The 17,437-nt window shown below is 42.0% G+C and overlaps 1 protein-coding gene across 1 annotated transcript in view; it reads left to right on the forward strand.

Annotated features, from left to right (window-relative positions):
* The window catches only part of TRPC5 (transient receptor potential cation channel subfamily C member 5), a 291,668-nt gene that overhangs the window by 223,552 nt on the left and 50,679 nt on the right, over positions 1 to 17,437 (forward strand). Inside the window, exons 4-6 of the mRNA XM_081566414.1 lie at positions 8,491 to 8,827; positions 10,406 to 10,545; positions 15,735 to 16,057. Coding sequence (XP_081422540.1) covers positions 8,491 to 8,827; positions 10,406 to 10,545; positions 15,735 to 16,057 — 800 coding nt within the window. The remainder of the gene's footprint in view (positions 1 to 8,490; positions 8,828 to 10,405; positions 10,546 to 15,734; positions 16,058 to 17,437) is intronic.

The following is a 17,437-nucleotide window of genomic DNA, read 5'->3' on the forward strand; positions in this document are numbered from 1 at the left end:
AAACCATCTTTATTCACTGAAGCCATGTTCTTGCATATAGAAAATCATAAGGAATCAACAAAAAAAGCTCTTAGGGCTAATAAATATGTTCAGCAAATTTGCAGGATACAAGATAAATACACAAAAGCAATTGTTTCTACATGTCTGCAATGAACAACCCAGAAATGAAATTAAGGGGGAAAATTCCATTTATGATAGCATCAAAAAGAAAATACTAAAGAATGAGTTTAGCAAAAGAAGTGTAAGAGTTGTACAGCAAAAACTGTAAAAGACTTGTTAACTGAAAAAAAAAAAAAAAAACTACACAACCTAAAAGTTGAGATTATGTTTTATTTGGCATATTTTCTGAGGACTTAAGCCTGGGCCACAGCCTCTCAGATAGCTCTGAGAAACTGCTCTGAAGAGATAAGGGAGGAATCAGGATATATAGGAGCTTTTGCAACGAAATCAAAGTAGGCAGAACTTCAAAAGATTACTGTTAATTAAAGAAAACCAAATATCTCAAGTTAAAGAATTGAGCACTTTTCTAAGTTATGGGAAGATGCAAGAATCTGGGCTCACTGAAATCATTATTTTGATATGCACCTCAGCCACCTGGGACCAGTGTCCAGCTCTTCTCCATCTTGCATCCCCATCAGGGTACACAGTTGAAGGAAACTTAGTGGCTGAGGGATTGGCAGCCAGCAGAATCCTTTTGCCTGCATCCTGAATTCCCTCAGGGCTCACCATCAGGGGTGGCTATAGTGATTTTACGGCTGTAACATCTTTTGTTTACTGATATGGCAGGCCATATTTGTTTTCACTGACACACTGTTGAAAGAAGCTAAAGAAGATCTGAACAAATGGAAAGACATTAAAAGCTCATGAATTGGAAAACTTAATATTGTTATGATGGCAAAACTTTCCAAATTGTTCTATAGGTTCAAGGCAATCCCTATTAAAAACCCAGGTTCCTTTTTTTTGCGTAAATTGACAAGAAGATCATAAAATTCATATGAAATGCAATGGAGGCAGTGTAGTCAAAACAATTTTGAAAAAGAACAGTGAATTTAGAAGACTCGTGCTTCTCATTTCAAACTTACTACCAACCTACTGTTATCAAGATAGTGGGGTACTGGCATAAGGATAAACATCAATAAGTGGAATAGAATCAAGAATCTAAAACAAATCCTTATATTTATGGTTAGTTGATTTTCAACAAGAGTACCAAAATGATTTAATGGGAAAATAGTAGTCTTTTCAAAAAATGGGGTTGATCTCGGGTGGCCTTGGCCTGTAGTGGCTTGAAATAGGATTTTGTTTGCCTGGCCAGAGGTGTGTGAGGCAGTGAGAGTGCTAAATGCTAGACACTAGACCACAGGGACAAGCCTTTGGCCTGTCAGCTGTGTAGAAATGAATTTCCACAAAGAAATGGAAAGTAGTGAAACAAGTGTTTATTAGGAGAAAGAGTATGTGCAGATAGACAAATGGGCAGGCTCAGAGAGTCGCAATCTAGTGGTAGTTGGAATCACTTATATGGGGATTTCTTCTGGCCAATCATCTTGCATTGCCTGGGTCTGAGTCCATAGTTTGTTTATCTCAGGGTCTTCCTCTGTGTGTGTGTCATCTCTTAGCCAAGATGGATTTTAGTGAAGAGGCCTATGGGTAGGTTGATTTCACTTGACATTACTGTGGGGTGCAGCCCCCTCCCTTTTTGACCCCCTGAGGAGCCTTTCTGTGCGTATGTAGTTGGGAAGGTCTCTCTGACCTCAAGACTGGGAAATATGTGGTTTCTTTATCTCTTACCTGGGCAGGACTTAGCATCTCTCTGCTGCTGGTCTTTTTCTTTGTCTTGGAGTATCTGTCCAGAGGGGACAGACTCCAGCAGCTCATCCTAGGGCCCATCTATCTGCTGCCTCAAGAAAAGTGAATATCCTTACGCAAATACATGAAGTTGGACCCTTTCCTCCCACAATATGCAAAACTTAATTTGAAATGGATCAAAGAACTAAGTATAAGAGCTAAAGTGACCAAATTCAGAGACAGACCTATGAACATAAATCTTTGTGGTCTTGGATTGAGTGATATGGTTAGATATGGTTGATATGGTTGCAACAGCACAAGCAACAAGAAAATAAAAAATGGACTTCATCAAAACTAAAAACTACTGCTCTAGGCTCTGTACATTTTGGCCTTCAGTGTACTCAAGCATACAACACATACACACTGTGGGTTTTATTGCAATCTCTCTTTCTGAGGCATTCTCAAAATCAACTAGAGATTTATTAAATAGCCTGTCAAATTGGAACTACAGTATACAAGCAGGAATTAGAATTTTGCTTTCAAAGCTCATAGACCTGTTTGGATTAGATACTACATGGTGGCTTAAGACAAGTTTGTTTTACAATATTCTAATTGCAGTTTGCTCTGCCAGAGTCCACACCACCCTATACTACTCTTGTCAGATACAAAAATAGAAAATAAAAACCTGTCCAACTTTAAAATTATCACCTTCAGCCAAAGTGAAAATCAGAGAAGAGGCATTGTAAATAAAGATTGGACAGTCGTCAGGCAGTTCAGTCAATCAGTCATGTCCAACTCTTTGTGACCCCATGGACTGAAGCATGCCAGGCTTCCCGGTCCATCACCAACTCCCAGAGCTTGCCCAAACTCATGTCCATCAAGTTGGTGATGCCATCCAACCATCTCATCCTCTGTTGTCCCCGTCTCTTCCTGCCTTCAATCTTTCCCAGCATCAGGGTCTTGTCCAATGAGTCGGTTCCTTGCATCAGGTGGCCAAAGTATTGGAGTTTCAGTTTCAGCATCAGTCCTTCCAGTGAATATTCAGAACTGATTTCCTTTGGGATTGACTGGTTTGATCTCCTTGTAGTCCAAAGAACTCTCACGAGTCTTCTCCAACACCACAGTTCAAAAGCATAAATTCTTCGGCACTCAGCTTTATTTATGGTCCAACTCTCACATCCATACATGACTACTGGAAAAACCATAGCTTTGACTAGATGGACCTTTATCAGCTAAGTAATGTCTCTGCTTTTTAATATGCTGTCTAGGTTGGTCATAGCTTTTCTTCCAAGGAGCAACCATCTTTTAATTTCATGGCTGCAGTCACCATCTGCAGTGATTTTGGAGCCCAAGAAAATAAAGTCTCTCATTGTTTTCATTGTTTCCCCATCTATTTGCCATGAAGTGATGAGACCAGATGCCATGATCTTAGTTTTTTGTATGTTGAGTTTTAAGCCAACTTTTTCACTTTCCTCTTTCACTTTCATCAAGTAGCTCTTTAGTTCCTCTTTGCTTTCTGCCATAAGGATGGTTTCATCTGCATATGTGAGGTTACTGATATTTCTCCCAGCAATCTTGAGTCCAGCTTGTGCTTCCTCCAGCCCAGCATTTCACATGATGTATTCGTATTCAGCATATAAGTTGAATAAGCAGGGTGACAATATACAGCCTTGACATACTCCTTTCCCAATTTGGAACCAGTCTGTTGTTCCATGTCTGGTTCTAACTGTTGCTTCTTGACCTGCATACAGATTTCGCAGGAGGCAGATAAGGTGGTCTGGTATTCCCATGTCTTTAAGAATTTTCCAATGTTTGTTGTGATCCACACAGTCAAAGGCTTTGGCATAATCAATAAAGCAGAAGTAGATATTTTATGGAACTTTCTTGCTTTTTCTATGATCCAACGGATATTGGCAATTTGATCTCTGGTTCCTCTGCCTTTTCTAAATCCAGCTTGAACATCTGGAAGTTCATGGTTCATGTACTGTTGAAGCCTGTCATAATGTCCATATGAAGTAGAAAATGTCCATGTGAAGTGGGCAGTTATATCCACTTTTTATTTTTTTATTTATTTTTTTATATCCACTTTTTAAAGAAGCTTCCCATCTTATTTTTGCTTTGCTCCTGCTCAGTCACTTCAGTCATGTCTGACTCTTTGTGACTCTATGGACTCTAGCCCCGCCAGGCTCCTCTGTCCATGGGATTTCCCAGGCAAGAATACTGGAGTGGGTTGCCGTTCCCTTCTCCAGGGGATCTTCCCGACCACAAGGATCAAACCCGCATCACCTGTGTCTCCTGCATTGCAGGTGGATTCTTTACTGCTGAACCCTTTACAGAAAGCACAGTGGTAAAGAATCTGCCTGACAATGCCTGACAATGCAAGAGATGTGGGTTCAATCCCTGGATCCAGAATATCCCCTGCAGAAGGAAATGGGAACCTGCTCCAATATTCTTGCCTATGAAATCCCACAGACAGAGGAACCCGGCGGGCTACACAGTTCATGAGGTCCCAAAAGAGTCAGACACGACTTAGCAATTAAACAACAACAACAAATTTTTGCTTTAGGAAAGAGCTATTTATTGGGTCAGAGTTCTTGGGGATGCACAAGAGAAAGAAGTCCTAGAAGATCATAAAGACTATGGAGAAGTGGTCCAAATGTCTGGTATGGCAGCAGCAGGAAGCAGTATTATAGAATAGCAAACTACAAATTGCTGCCTGTTTTGTGAATAAAGTTTTATTGCCATACAGCTCAACCTATTCATTTACATATTATCTATTACTGAGCTTGTGCTGAACCAGCTGAGTTGAGTCTTTGCAAAAGGGATGATGTAGTCTGCAAAGTTCCAAATACTTATTGTCTGGCCCTTTACAGAAAGTTTGCTGACTCCTGTGTAACATCAGCACTTCAGTCTGGATATCTCCATCTAGATGTCCCACAGACAAATCTAACTCAGCAGGTATAAAAATGTGTGCATAAACTTGTTCCAGCTTCAGTGTTCCCACTCTTAGTTAATGGCACTACTGCCTACCAATTCACCCACAAGAGAAGCCTCTCTCCCTTTTGCCCTCTCACCCTATATATTATTTCACATCTCATCCATCACCACATCCTGCCAATTCCACCTCTTTACTATATTTTGAACCTGAGCACATCTCTTCATTTCTACTGCCATTAACTTAGTCTGAGTCATGATCATTTTGTATAAGATTAATAACAGCTTTCTAACTTGTCTTCCTGCCCCTAGTTTGTTTTTTTCTTTTGGAGGTATAAATAAGATTTATTGATTAATTGATACTGAGGAAATATCAAATGGTATAGTAATCTCTAAGAACAGTATTTGGGGGCAATATTGACAGTGAGGAAATTGTAAGTAGAGGAGGGTGACATAATCTGATTTTGACTCATTACATTTCATTTGTTGGTAAGTCATTTGTAGTAAAAATATCATTCATCTCCAAGCTCCTTGAGAATGGAGAACACATCTAATTCAGAATTAGAATGGAGAACACATCTAATTCATCTTTGCATCACCACAGGTAGTTATCAAAAGGCATGACATATACCAGGCATTATAATTATTAAATAAATACAATAGGCACGTAATCTGTGTGTTTTATTTATTTTTTCTCCCAGTTATGTTGCCCTCTGAGATTTGAAATCTTCCCCCAAACCCGCCAGTGAGAGGGTTTCCTGGTGCTTGGAAATTTCTCCTCTTTTACGACTCCCTCCCCGGGATGGGTCTCCATCCCCAACTCTTTTGTCTCTCTTTTTATCTTTTATAATTTCTCCTACCTCCTTTTGAAGATAATCCACTGTCTTTCTGGACGCCTGACGTCCTCTGCCAGCATTCAGAAGTAGTTTTGTGAAGTTTGCTCAGCGTTCAGACGTTCTTTCGATAAATTTGTGGCGGAGAGAGTAGTCTCCCCGTCCTATTCCTCCGCCATCTTAGCCCCGCCTCCCCAAATTAAACAGATGCATATTTTTGACCTTAAGTGAAAATCTCCTTCAATTTTATTTTGCCAGAGCAAAACTTTTCCAACAATTTAAAAAACAGGCTTTCCCATTTCTTTTTCCCCTAGGGTCATGTTTATATCCTTCTTTATAATTTATCTTATTAAGTTACTAAAATTTTGCATATTGACATATAACAATTTTTACCTTATTTTTACTGACTGGTTGGTATTCATTTGAATGTATTTCTCTATTGTTGACTATTTAGTTTTATTTTTCCAATTTTCCTACCCCTAATTTTGCCCACCCTCTGCCGCTGAGCCATTTTCCACTCAATAACCAGAAGGATCTATCTAATGTCTAAACTTGATTCTGGCACATGCATAATGACATATGTAGCCAAGATTTAATGAGCCCTTACTATGTGCTAGACATAGTTCTAAGTGTTTCCTGTGTGGTAACTGATCTTAATCCTCACATGAATCCTCTATTGCTGATGTTGTTATTAACTCCATTCTTTAGGTGAAGACTTTTAAGAACAGAGAGAACCGATGCAATCTAGCTCAAGTGTCTATAGTTAAAACTACTCTACTGCTCTACACACACACACACACACACACACACACACACACACACACACAGAGACAACCCTATCATTCATGGCTTCCCATTGCTCTTAAAATAAGTCATACTATTTATAATGGCTGAAGACTATCATTTTGATCTTCTGTAACCCTTGCCTACCTCTCCAGCCTCATCTCTTGCCATCCAGCCTTGCAGTTCAAGCAGCAGCCTCCCCAGACTGCTATAGCTCCCTGTACCAGTCATGCTCATTTTCACCTCTATGCCTTCAGTCATGTTATCCCCTCCACTTTAGTTGTTTACTCCCTTCCCCTCTCCTCCCCTACACACAGCCAGCTTCTACACGTCATTTAATGCTCCGTTCCAGTATTGCCTCCTCCAGGAAGCCTTTGCTGAGCAGATTTGCACTTCCTCTGTGTTTCCATTATGCCTTGTTTTCCTATCCATTTACATGCCCTTACTGTACTGTTGTCATAACTATCTTTTTATATATCTGTCTCCCTTACCAGACTGTGTGCTCCCAGCGGTTTTCCCATTGCGCTCAAATATTTTGCTTTACCCTTCTACTTTTTTGTACATTTTTCTAGGACTTTTTCATCCCAGGCTTTGGCATAGCCTATAATGCCAAGAAGAGTAGAAAGGGAGTGTATAGGATTTTGTCATTTTGTGTGTGATTGTGTGAAAAGGAGATGTGAGGATATCAGGGGGATCATGAACATCTTTTGAGAAAATGAGACCTCATGATAAAAAGACTTTAGAGTTTATTTTTTGTCATTTTGCAATAGTAAACTGCTTTAGGGTGGGCTAGACCCAAAAATGGAGAATGGCTCAAATACAATACAATTATATCAGTCATGTAACTGTCCAAGACAGATATTCTTGGTCAGCAAGATAGTTCTCCTCCACATGGTCATCGAAGGACAAAGGCTAACAGAAGCCCCTAGACCACCCTGAGTTACCAGATCCCAGTCAACAAGAAGGGGGAGAGAACATAGGGAACTTCCATAGGTCAGGCCTTGTGATGCTACTCATCATTTCTCCTCACATTCCATTACTGAGAACTTGGTCATGTGGCCACGCCTCACTGAAATGCTTAAGGAAGGGGAGAATGGTTTTGGTGGGAAGCTAGTAACCTTCACAGATATACTAACAATAAAATTGGGCTAGTTTACCTTGAGTGTCAAGCAAATGATGAAGAATTTTATTTCCTTTGTACCAGAAAACTATGTGGTGCAGCTCCATTTAACCTTTCCCATGGGAAGCTGCAGCAATCAGATAGAGGCAATATTTAAAATGATTGCTGACAGTTGAGCTCCCTGTTGAATTGCTTACTAGGAAATAGCAGCCAAAGGGTAACTTGCAATGCTGATGATCTCTTAACTATTAATCACTGACACGTTGTAGATTGCCTCTAAGTAAAATCCCAGCTGAGTTAGGTACCATCTTATAATATTGGTCCCCAAATATATTTCCCTCCTTTGCACGTCTGGACTAGAGAAGGTGTTAAATGGCAAAGTAGCAACCTGATTCTTTGCTAGCCAAGAGGTGCTCAGAACCAAAAAGAGGGAAAAAAAAAACCGTCAAAAAGGGAACTCATTTCCATTCCAAACCATAGCCACAGGCATGAGCTTATTCACTGCCAGTTTGTGTTTGCCCAAAGTACATACTTGATGATCTCATGCAAGCTGGGGGAATGAGTAAAAGTGAATCCACTTGAAATGAAACATCCCCATGATTCTCTGCTAAGAAGCAGGTACATTCCCAGGAGAGGTTTGTAGAACTGTTGCCCAGGTTCTACTCCCCAGAGGAGGCTCATTTAGTCAGTCTGGGGTGTGGCTTGGGAATCAGGAATTTTTTCATGTTCCCTGGATGATTCTGATACTGAGCCAAGTTTGAGGTGGCATCCCTCTAATTCAATGAAAGTGGGGAGTGGGGGTCACGTACGACAAAGCACAGACCAGAGCGATTTTGTTTATGTAGGAAACAAATCATCAACCCTAAGTCTCCTAGCTTGATGTGTAGAGTTGGCTCTGAGGTTAGACCCACCCATAGGACCCTGGAAATCAGGCCTCCTCTGGGAGTGGGCCATGCAGCTGGCTGTACACTAGCAATTATGAAGGTAGACTTCCTCCCAGCCACCCTAGATGCCTGACTTGCTCTTTTCTTTTTCCAGTTTGTGGCCCAGCCCAATTGCCAACAGTTGCTTGCCACTCTGTGGTACGACGGCTTCCCTGGATGGCGGCGGAAACACTGGGTCGTCAAGCTTCTGACGTGCATGACCATTGGGTTCCTGTTTCCCATGCTGTCTATTGCTTATCTCATCTCACCCAGGAGCAACCTTGGGCTGTTCATCAAGAAACCCTTCATCAAGTTTATCTGCCACACAGCATCATATCTGACCTTCCTCTTCATGCTTCTCCTGGCTTCTCAGCACATCGTCAGGACAGACCTCCACGTACAGGGACCTCCCCCGACTGTGGTGGAGTGGATGATACTGCCTTGGGTTCTTGGTGAGTCACAGGGACCAGAAGCTATGGCCAGACTGCCTGCTGGTCTTGTCTAAAGAAACTACTGGAATTGGCAGTTGGACTGGCCCTGAACTAAGGCACCTTCCCTCTGTGCAGTGAGGTAGTTGTTGGGAATCTCAGAAATGTGGTTCTTCCCCCCTGGGCCTGGGTCACTTGCTGTCACAGGGTTTGCCATGAGATTGGCAGTGTACCCAGGGCTTGTTTCAACTAACCTAACTTCGTCAATGACAAGGAAGTTGTCTATCAGTGGGTTTAGAGGGAAAGCCAAGTGTTAGTCAGGACAGGCTGAGGTAGGCTGGGCAGGGCAAGTGCTGAACAGTCTATTTGATGCCTTCTTTCCCATCACTGGGGTTGAGGGGATGCCACCCAAATCTGCTGCTTTCCTATGATTATGCTAAATGATCCCTGTACTTATCCAGGCTCCACAACCTATTTGGATACTGATTTCACAACCGGGAGGGAAACCTAGGAAATTCACACAATTCATGGTAAAAAAGCAGCCTTAACCAGAAGTCTCCAGGCATAATTACATTGCGTTGGACCCTCCAGTGCATCGCCACCCTCCAGGTCCTTGACACTCAAACTGAGGTCCCAAAACCAGCAATGTCAGCATCAACTTGTTAGACATACAGAATCGCAAGTCTCACTCTGGGTCTGTGAAATCAAAATCTACATAATCCCCATGTAATTTGCATGTATTTTAAAGCAAGGGTCCCCAACCTACAGGATCTAATGCCTGATGATCTAAGATGGAACTGATGTAATGAATAATAGAAATCAAGTACACAATAAATGCAAAGCACTTGAATCATCCCAAAACCATCTCTCACCCCACCCCACCACCATCCTGGTCTGTGGAAAAATTGTCTTCCACAATACTGGTCCCTGTTGCGAAAAAGTTTGGGGACCACTGTTTTAAAGTCTGAGACGTACTACCTTAGACCACAGCCACTCCTTTTACTGCTTTCCACATACCAAGGCTAAAGAAACATCTATTAATATGTCATCAGGCAGAATTCCATGAAACCCACACACAATGAGAAGAGAGAAGAGAAAGGAGGATTCTAAATTATTCTGGTCCCCATTGCCTAGCTTCAGCCCCAACATCCAGTGGTTTGGACCATGGCCTGCTTGCACACCTCAAAATTCATTGAGAAGTTTTCACGCTCAGACATATGTAGTGGAAACTAAGGACTATATGGGATAATATTGATACTTAATTAATTCATTGATTAAATTACCCCCCCTCTAAAATGGGAAGAGCGTAGAATCAGACACCCTAAATTGCAGCAGCATTCCAGTAACTATAGTAACAATGTAAAAGTGAGTAGCATCCGGAAAACTATAACATACAGGCATCTTTAGGTACAGTCTATCCAGTTTGGTAAGTTCAAAACAGAGTGGTGAGATAGCAAAGAAAGAATAAAGTTACTACCATCCCTAGGGGCTCCACTGACTCCCAATTCATTCATTGATTTCCTCTTTCTTCATTTGGGGGATCCTACTATGATGACTAGTCTGATGTTGTGAAGCAATAAACCTTTTGCCTCCATTCTTCAGGTTTCATCTGGGGGGAGATAAAGGAAATGTGGGATGGTGGATTTACTGAATACATCCATGACTGGTGGAACCTGATGGATTTTGCAATGAACTCACTCTACCTGGCAACTATTTCCTTGAAGATTGTAGCCTATGTCAAGGTAACTTGAAATATTTGCTATTTTTCTTAATCATTTTGTTTACAGTAAGCTTTAGCTATGGGAGCACAAAGAGTTTAGGGGGCAAGTGCTAAAGACCGTTCAATCCATGTGGAAAGGTACCATAAAATAGACATTCTTTCAATGGCTTGTAAGCAGTGTCCACCTAACCAGACAGTGGAGAATGGACCAATTTGCAAATGAATTCTTAGCTTCTTCAACTCTGACAGTAAAAGGTCTGCAGCTGCCCACCCACTCAGTCAGTGTTTATATCCTCTCTACAGTATCCTCGCCAAGAAGATAGCCCACTGATGTTTGCATGAGGCAGAGACAAGATGTTCACTGAATTTCCAAAAGTCTCTCTCAACTCTTGTCACTTCATTAAAAAGTGCTACTTTATATTTTTCTAATATTATTCTTCCTGTGATATATCCATTAGTAATCCTTCCTCACCATGGGGTCAAACAGAACAAAGATATTCCTTCTCCGTAAAGTGCTTCAGATATGAAGTCATCTCTCCCTAGGCTGCTGAGCTGTCTCTCCTCAAAGCCAAATATTCACACTTCCCTCAAGCGTTCTTCATAGGATTGGTAGCAGAACCCTAGAAACTTCACTGTGTGAGACATAGATCTTTAATAGTCTTTGCCTCCTGCATCACTTCCACCACCAGGATTATCATTCAATCTGCTATGAATCCAGCTTTTTGAGTATCACCCACTCTGTGTCTCTACCAATCTAGATAACACACACACTCACACATACACACACACCCCACCTTGATGTTTTTTCCTGCATAATGTACAGCCTGAATTATCCTGAGAAATAGCTTAATGTCCAGCACCTCACGCTGGATAGTCACAGGCTCTGAGTTCAGGTTTGGTGCTCATTAGATACTGGAATGGCTACACTGTCTCTACCCTGAAGTGAACTTCTTCAGCATGAGGAAAAGCTGACAACTCCATCTCCAAGACTGTCTAGTCAGTCATGCTTTTTGGCATGAAATCCCACATGAAGGAGTTTTAGAATGGGAATATGGCTGTCCCCCAAATCGCCAACAACTTAGTTTATTTTTACATCTCTAATATGCATATTGCATAAATTTTAAGACCTTGGGAGTTAGTTACATGGAGCGTGAATATTGAATGCAGTCCTGAAACATTTTTGAAAGAAGCTGAAGAATATGCTTATACTTGTGGTGATCGTTCAACACATACTTACAACTTCCTTACAAGAAAAAGCTGGTAAGGAAAATGTTTGAATCTCTGGTTAATGTGCCTGGATGAAATCCATGTCATTCTGGCACTCAGCTGACTAAGTAACACTGTTTGCCAAAAAAAAAAAAAAAAAAAAAAAAAATCTTCCTTTGGAAGTGGTATTTATACACTGGAGGGACAATACATTATCAATCTAGAAACTGGTGAGTTCTGCTTAAACAGGAAAGTGTAGAATAAATGATCAAAAGGCTTAACCCTTGAGGATGTGAAATTGCGTCAACAGATGCCCAACATTAGTTAATCACACATACCCTGTCCACCTTCACTGGCAAGCCTTCCAAGGACTAGACACTTCCTCACCATAGAGCGTAAGGATAAATCAGCTCACTAAGCTGAGTAAATGCCCCTCAACTGACAAATACTTAACTCCAAAAAAGACATTTGCCAAGAAGTCGGAGCCCTTCGCAACAAAGAAGAATTTACAAATAAGAGATGCCATATGCAGACTGGATTTACAATGAGAAATTGTCAGTGGGCAGTCGGGTTCACTCGTGCAGGCAGGTCCATCAGTCTGAAATGAACTCCAGCAAGTAGGCTGAGCCAACTTCTATGAAGTAAAGACACAGGGCTGGCCCCAGGCCCTTTTAAAAATTTCAGATCATCATTGCACTGAGGCAGTATGACACACCATGACAGAAACTGGACTTGAGAAGATCCTTTATTAGAGTGAAAAACTAGTCAACTACATATATATATATATATATATATATATATATATATATATATATACACACTCTACCTCACATGGCCTACAACACCAAGAAGCAAAAGGCACATACCAAAGTACTCAAAAGGAACAAACATACCTAATATTAGCCCTTAGTGCCCCCGAGATAACACTAAAAATGGAGAGTAATTGTCTTTTTGTCTTCTAGGATAGCACCACCTAGATTTATCCCAGCACTCCCTTACTACATATGCACAGACTAAACTGAACTTTGATACCCACTGAGTTGTGACCCTTTCTCCAGCCAATGCTTGGATGAAGACACACCTCCCCATCGTTATTACTATTGGGTTCCCATGTTTGGCCAACCCGTTTCATATTCTGCTTTTGAGTTCACACCCTTTTGAAAGGCATAGAGGCCAATTTTCAAGCAGCATTCTATCTCCGAGAATATAAGAAAAATCATTTGTCTCCCAATATCACTCACTCAAGAGTCAGGAAACCCAAAGGTAATCCCTGCTCTGATATTTATGAGCTGGATTACCACAGGCCATCCTTCTACCTCTAGGAGTTTCAGACACCGCCTCTGAAAAATAAGATGGAACTAGATCAATGGGTTTCAAATTTTAATTTTTTCCCATGGAACCACATCTTAAAGTTAAAACTTATGCAGAATTTCAATGTACTAAGGAGCTCAAAGGAATGAGTTTGGATTGAGAAACGACTCTACCTAGCCTCCTCTCTGGTTTCCACAGTGGCCACCAGATGCTTCTATTGAACCCTTAGGCTTGAAGGAGCACAATTTGATTTGAAAACCACTTGTGCTCAGTCAGGCCTCAGCAAACTGTGGGCTGCCAGCCAAGCTGGGGCCACTGTTTGTTTACATATTGTCTGTTATTATAGTTCTAGAAGGGACTTCCCTGGTGCTTAGTCGCTCAGTTGTGCCTGACTCTTTTGTGACCCCATGGACTGTAGCCCGCCAGGTTCCTCTGTGCATGGGATTGCCCAGGCAAGAATCCTGGAGTGGGTTGCCATTTCCTTCTCCAGGGGATCTTCCCAACCCAGGGATCAAACCCGGGTCTCCTGCATTGCAGGTGGATTCTTTGCCCTCTGAGCCACCAGTCCAGTGGCTAAGATTCCATGCTCCCAACATAGGGGGCCATGGTTTGATCCCTGAGCTGGGAACTAGATCTCATGTGCTATAACTAAGACCTGGTACAGCAAAATAAATAAATATATAGTTCTAGAAGAAAAAAAGTTGAGTAGTTGCCACAGTAACCATATATAGCCCACAAAGCCAAAAATATATACTATCTGGCCCTTGACACAAAAAGTTTGCTGACCTCTGTGCTAAATGAGCTCAAAGTTTACTCTCTGCTATCATATTCTATAGTATTTTTCTCCAAACATACATACATGAAGCATAGATTTGCCATGAGAACCATCTTTCACACTTGTGACTGTTCTGCAATCCAAACTCATGGACAGTAGACTTCCCTGTGGTTATGGGTGTGACTGTGGAGTGAGAAAACCCTAAATGATGAGCTATGCATGTTCCAGTTGATAATCCCTAGTTTTAAAATGTAGGTCTATTTTGTTATCAACAAAGAATCTGCATCATTCACATAGACCTCCAACTCCGTAAAGGCCTATCTAATAAATGCACTGTGATATCAACTATTATAGAAGTAACATTTCATAGAAATAGTGCTATACTGAGTGTTTAGAGGCCTGAGTTTTAGTCCTGGCTCCACTACCAACTTGCTGTGTGACCTTAAGCAGCTCCCTTTGCCTCTCTGGATTTCAGTTCCTCCACTTGTAAAACAGGCATAACAATGTCCACCTCTCACAACTATGCAGCAAATGTTTCCTTTGGCAACAAAATGGAGAGAGACAAGATTTGGCCAAAAGTGTGTAAAACCAATTGGCCCTCTCAAGTCTATTTGAAATAGAAGCACACATGTGGCAAGTTTTCTCCAAACTCCTCTGACAGTGAGGAATATTGGATACACACAAATGATTTTAACAACACCAGTTTCCTCAGTTGTTGGAAGTGAGGCACATTTAGAAATGCTAACGATATAATTTGGCCTCCACTGCAACATTTTCTCAGGAAAGTTGTTTACATTTAGTCCTGAGAAATTGTGATATTTAGATGAGCGTTCAAGGCAATATGCTTCGGATTGTATTCCAGGCAAAATCTGCTTCTGTCTTGGGGAAGGTAAAAAGCAATTTCTTGTATTTCCATAACATCTCTCCTTATGGAGTACACAGACTTTCACATATGGGTACATAATCAGACATGTGCAGTGGGTAGGAGTAGATATTATCCTCATTTTCTGGTGAAATGAGAGAAAGAGGGGCAGTTTTAAGTGACAAAGGCTAAATTGGAGCTCAGGTCTCACAATGAAGCCATCTCTCCACAAGGTGACTTACAATGTTCTAGGAGCTGAAAGCTCAGGAAAGACTGAAACATGGGCAGCCAACCCCAGAAATCCTGGCTCTTCCTCCTCGTTTAACCCCCTGGTCCATCGTTTGTGCTAAAGGAACATTCCAACTTGTAAGACTATCAAATACATCCATACACCATTTGGTGGGCAGCACTAAATTCATTGCCTTGGAGGCTGGCATGCCATTTGTAATCTCATGGGAGAAAAGAGTATCGGCAGAAAACTCTGAGTAATGACCCTCTAAGGATGCTCAATCAGCCCCAAACTGCAGTCAGCAGGGAAGTTAAGGTGAACACTGCACACTGAGGGGGCTGAAATTACCCCATGTCCTTCAGTAACTGCAAGTTGTACGTGGTGCTCAGCACAAAACGGGGGCTTGGGTAGCAAAGCTGGTTTGCATTCTCATTAGGAAGCAGAGTACTTTGGCCCCACAACCTTGGACACGCATGTGGCTCTGTTCTAGGGCCACTCCCCAACAATCTGGTCAACTCACACTTCGAAAATGTCTGTTGATAAACCACAGGTTGTTACTCCAGATGATTGCTCCGAAATTCATGTTTCTACATCTATGCGCTGAGTATATATTTGGATAGGAGTGGAAGGAAGAGCGTTATCAGCATCATGTATTGATTGGGTGGGGGAAAAAAAGGCCAGTAGTGCCAATCACGGGGGCCTGTTGTATAAATGAATGCTTGATGCTTACTTTGATGTTTTTATTTGGGTGCAGAAGGGAGGAAAGAGGGGAAAGTTTTCTTAATGCTCGCTGTACCTCTCATATTGTGCACTTGTTGTTTCTTTCAGTATAATGGTTCCCGTCCAAGGGAAGAATGGGAAATGTGGCACCCGACTCTGATTGCAGAAGCGCTCTTTGCGATATCCAACATTTTAAGTTCGTTGCGTCTCATATCCTTGTTCACAGCCAACTCCCACTTAGGGCCTCTGCAGATCTCTTTGGGGCGCATGTTGCTCGATATCCTCAAATTCCTCTTTATCTACTGCCTGGTACTGCTGGCTTTTGCCAATGGATTGAACCAGCTTTACTTTTATTATGAGACCAGAGCAATCGATGAGCCCAACAACTGCAAGGGGATCCGATGCGAGAAACAGAACAATGCCTTCTCCACGTAAGACTCCCCCACTCTCCTCTCATGCCTTTTGTCTGCTTTCTCTTTCTTTGCCCTATTTTCAGTCCCTGTCTTTGCCATTGCCCCTTAACATTGCACGCAAAGCTCACCTATAGATCACTCTAGGAGACTAGGAGAGGAAGTAGAATTAGGCAAGGGAGGAAAGTGACAAACACACACGGGCTCCCAGGAACTCATCTGAAGAGTTACTTCTGAATTATTTTGGTCACATATAATATTTTTAAAGGAATTCATGAAAAATCAAAGTGTTAGTCACTTAGTTGGGTCTGACTCTTTGCGACCCCATGTAGCCCGCCAGTCTCCGCTGTCCATGGAATTCTCTAGGCAAGAATACTGGAATGGGCTGCCATGTCCTCTCCAGGAGATCCGGCTGGGTCTCCTGCACTGCAGGCAGATTCTTTGCCATCTCAGTCACCAGGGAAGCCCCAAGGAATTTATGGGAAGGGGGTAAATAAATAATTCCTCATTCAAAAAAGCACCGCTAACCAAGGAAATGAAAGAGCAAGGCTATATCTTTCAACAAGTAATTACCGAAGCTAATGTAACTGTTCTGAATCAAGAACAAAGAAAAAGGAAGGGTGCAAAATTACCTGAATGCATCTTGTGGTACTGTGATTTATCATAAGAAATATGTATTTGTTCTTTGTCCCCATTTCTGGCACAGAACTTCTAAAAGCCTTGGTATTCCCTAAGTGATGAGAACCACAAAAGTATCTTTAGTTGTGTTAACAAAGTGACTTGTAGACCTCACCTAGGATAGGGGCTAGTTATCCCCATGTGAGTAGAGGGTTGGAACTTCAAATCTCACCCCTCAACCTTCCTTTCAGGGAGGGGAGAAGGACTGGAAATTGATTTCAATCACCAATGGCTAAGTACAGGAGTTGCGGGTTCGATTCCTGGGTTGGGAAGATCCCCTAGAGGAGAGCATGGCAACCCACTCCTGTATTTTTGCCTGGAGGGCACAGAATCCTGGCGGGTTACAGTCCATAGGGTCACAAAGAGTTGGACACAACTGAAGCAACTTAGCATGCATGCACACACCAATGGCTAATGATATAATCAACTGTGACTGTGTAATGGGGGCTTCCCAGGTGGCACTAGTGGTAAAGAAGCTACCTGTCAATGCAGGAAATGTAAGAGATTCAGGTTCAATCCCTGGGTTGGAAAGATCCCCTGGAGGAGGGCATGGCAACAATATTCTTGCCTGAAGAATCCTATGGACAGACAAGCCTGGTGGGCTATGGTCCATGGGGTCGCAAAGAGTCGGACACAACTGAAGCGACTTCACACGACTGTGTAATGAACCCTCCATAAAAACCCAAAAGGACAGGGTTCGGAAAGCCTCCAGGTTGGTGAGCT

This window comes from Giraffa tippelskirchi, chromosome X, assembly GCF_054371585.1.
Source record: "Giraffa tippelskirchi isolate mGirTip1 chromosome X, T2T-mGirTip1v1.2.pri, whole genome shotgun sequence".
Classification (NCBI taxonomy): domain Eukaryota; kingdom Metazoa; phylum Chordata; class Mammalia; order Artiodactyla; family Giraffidae; genus Giraffa; species Giraffa tippelskirchi.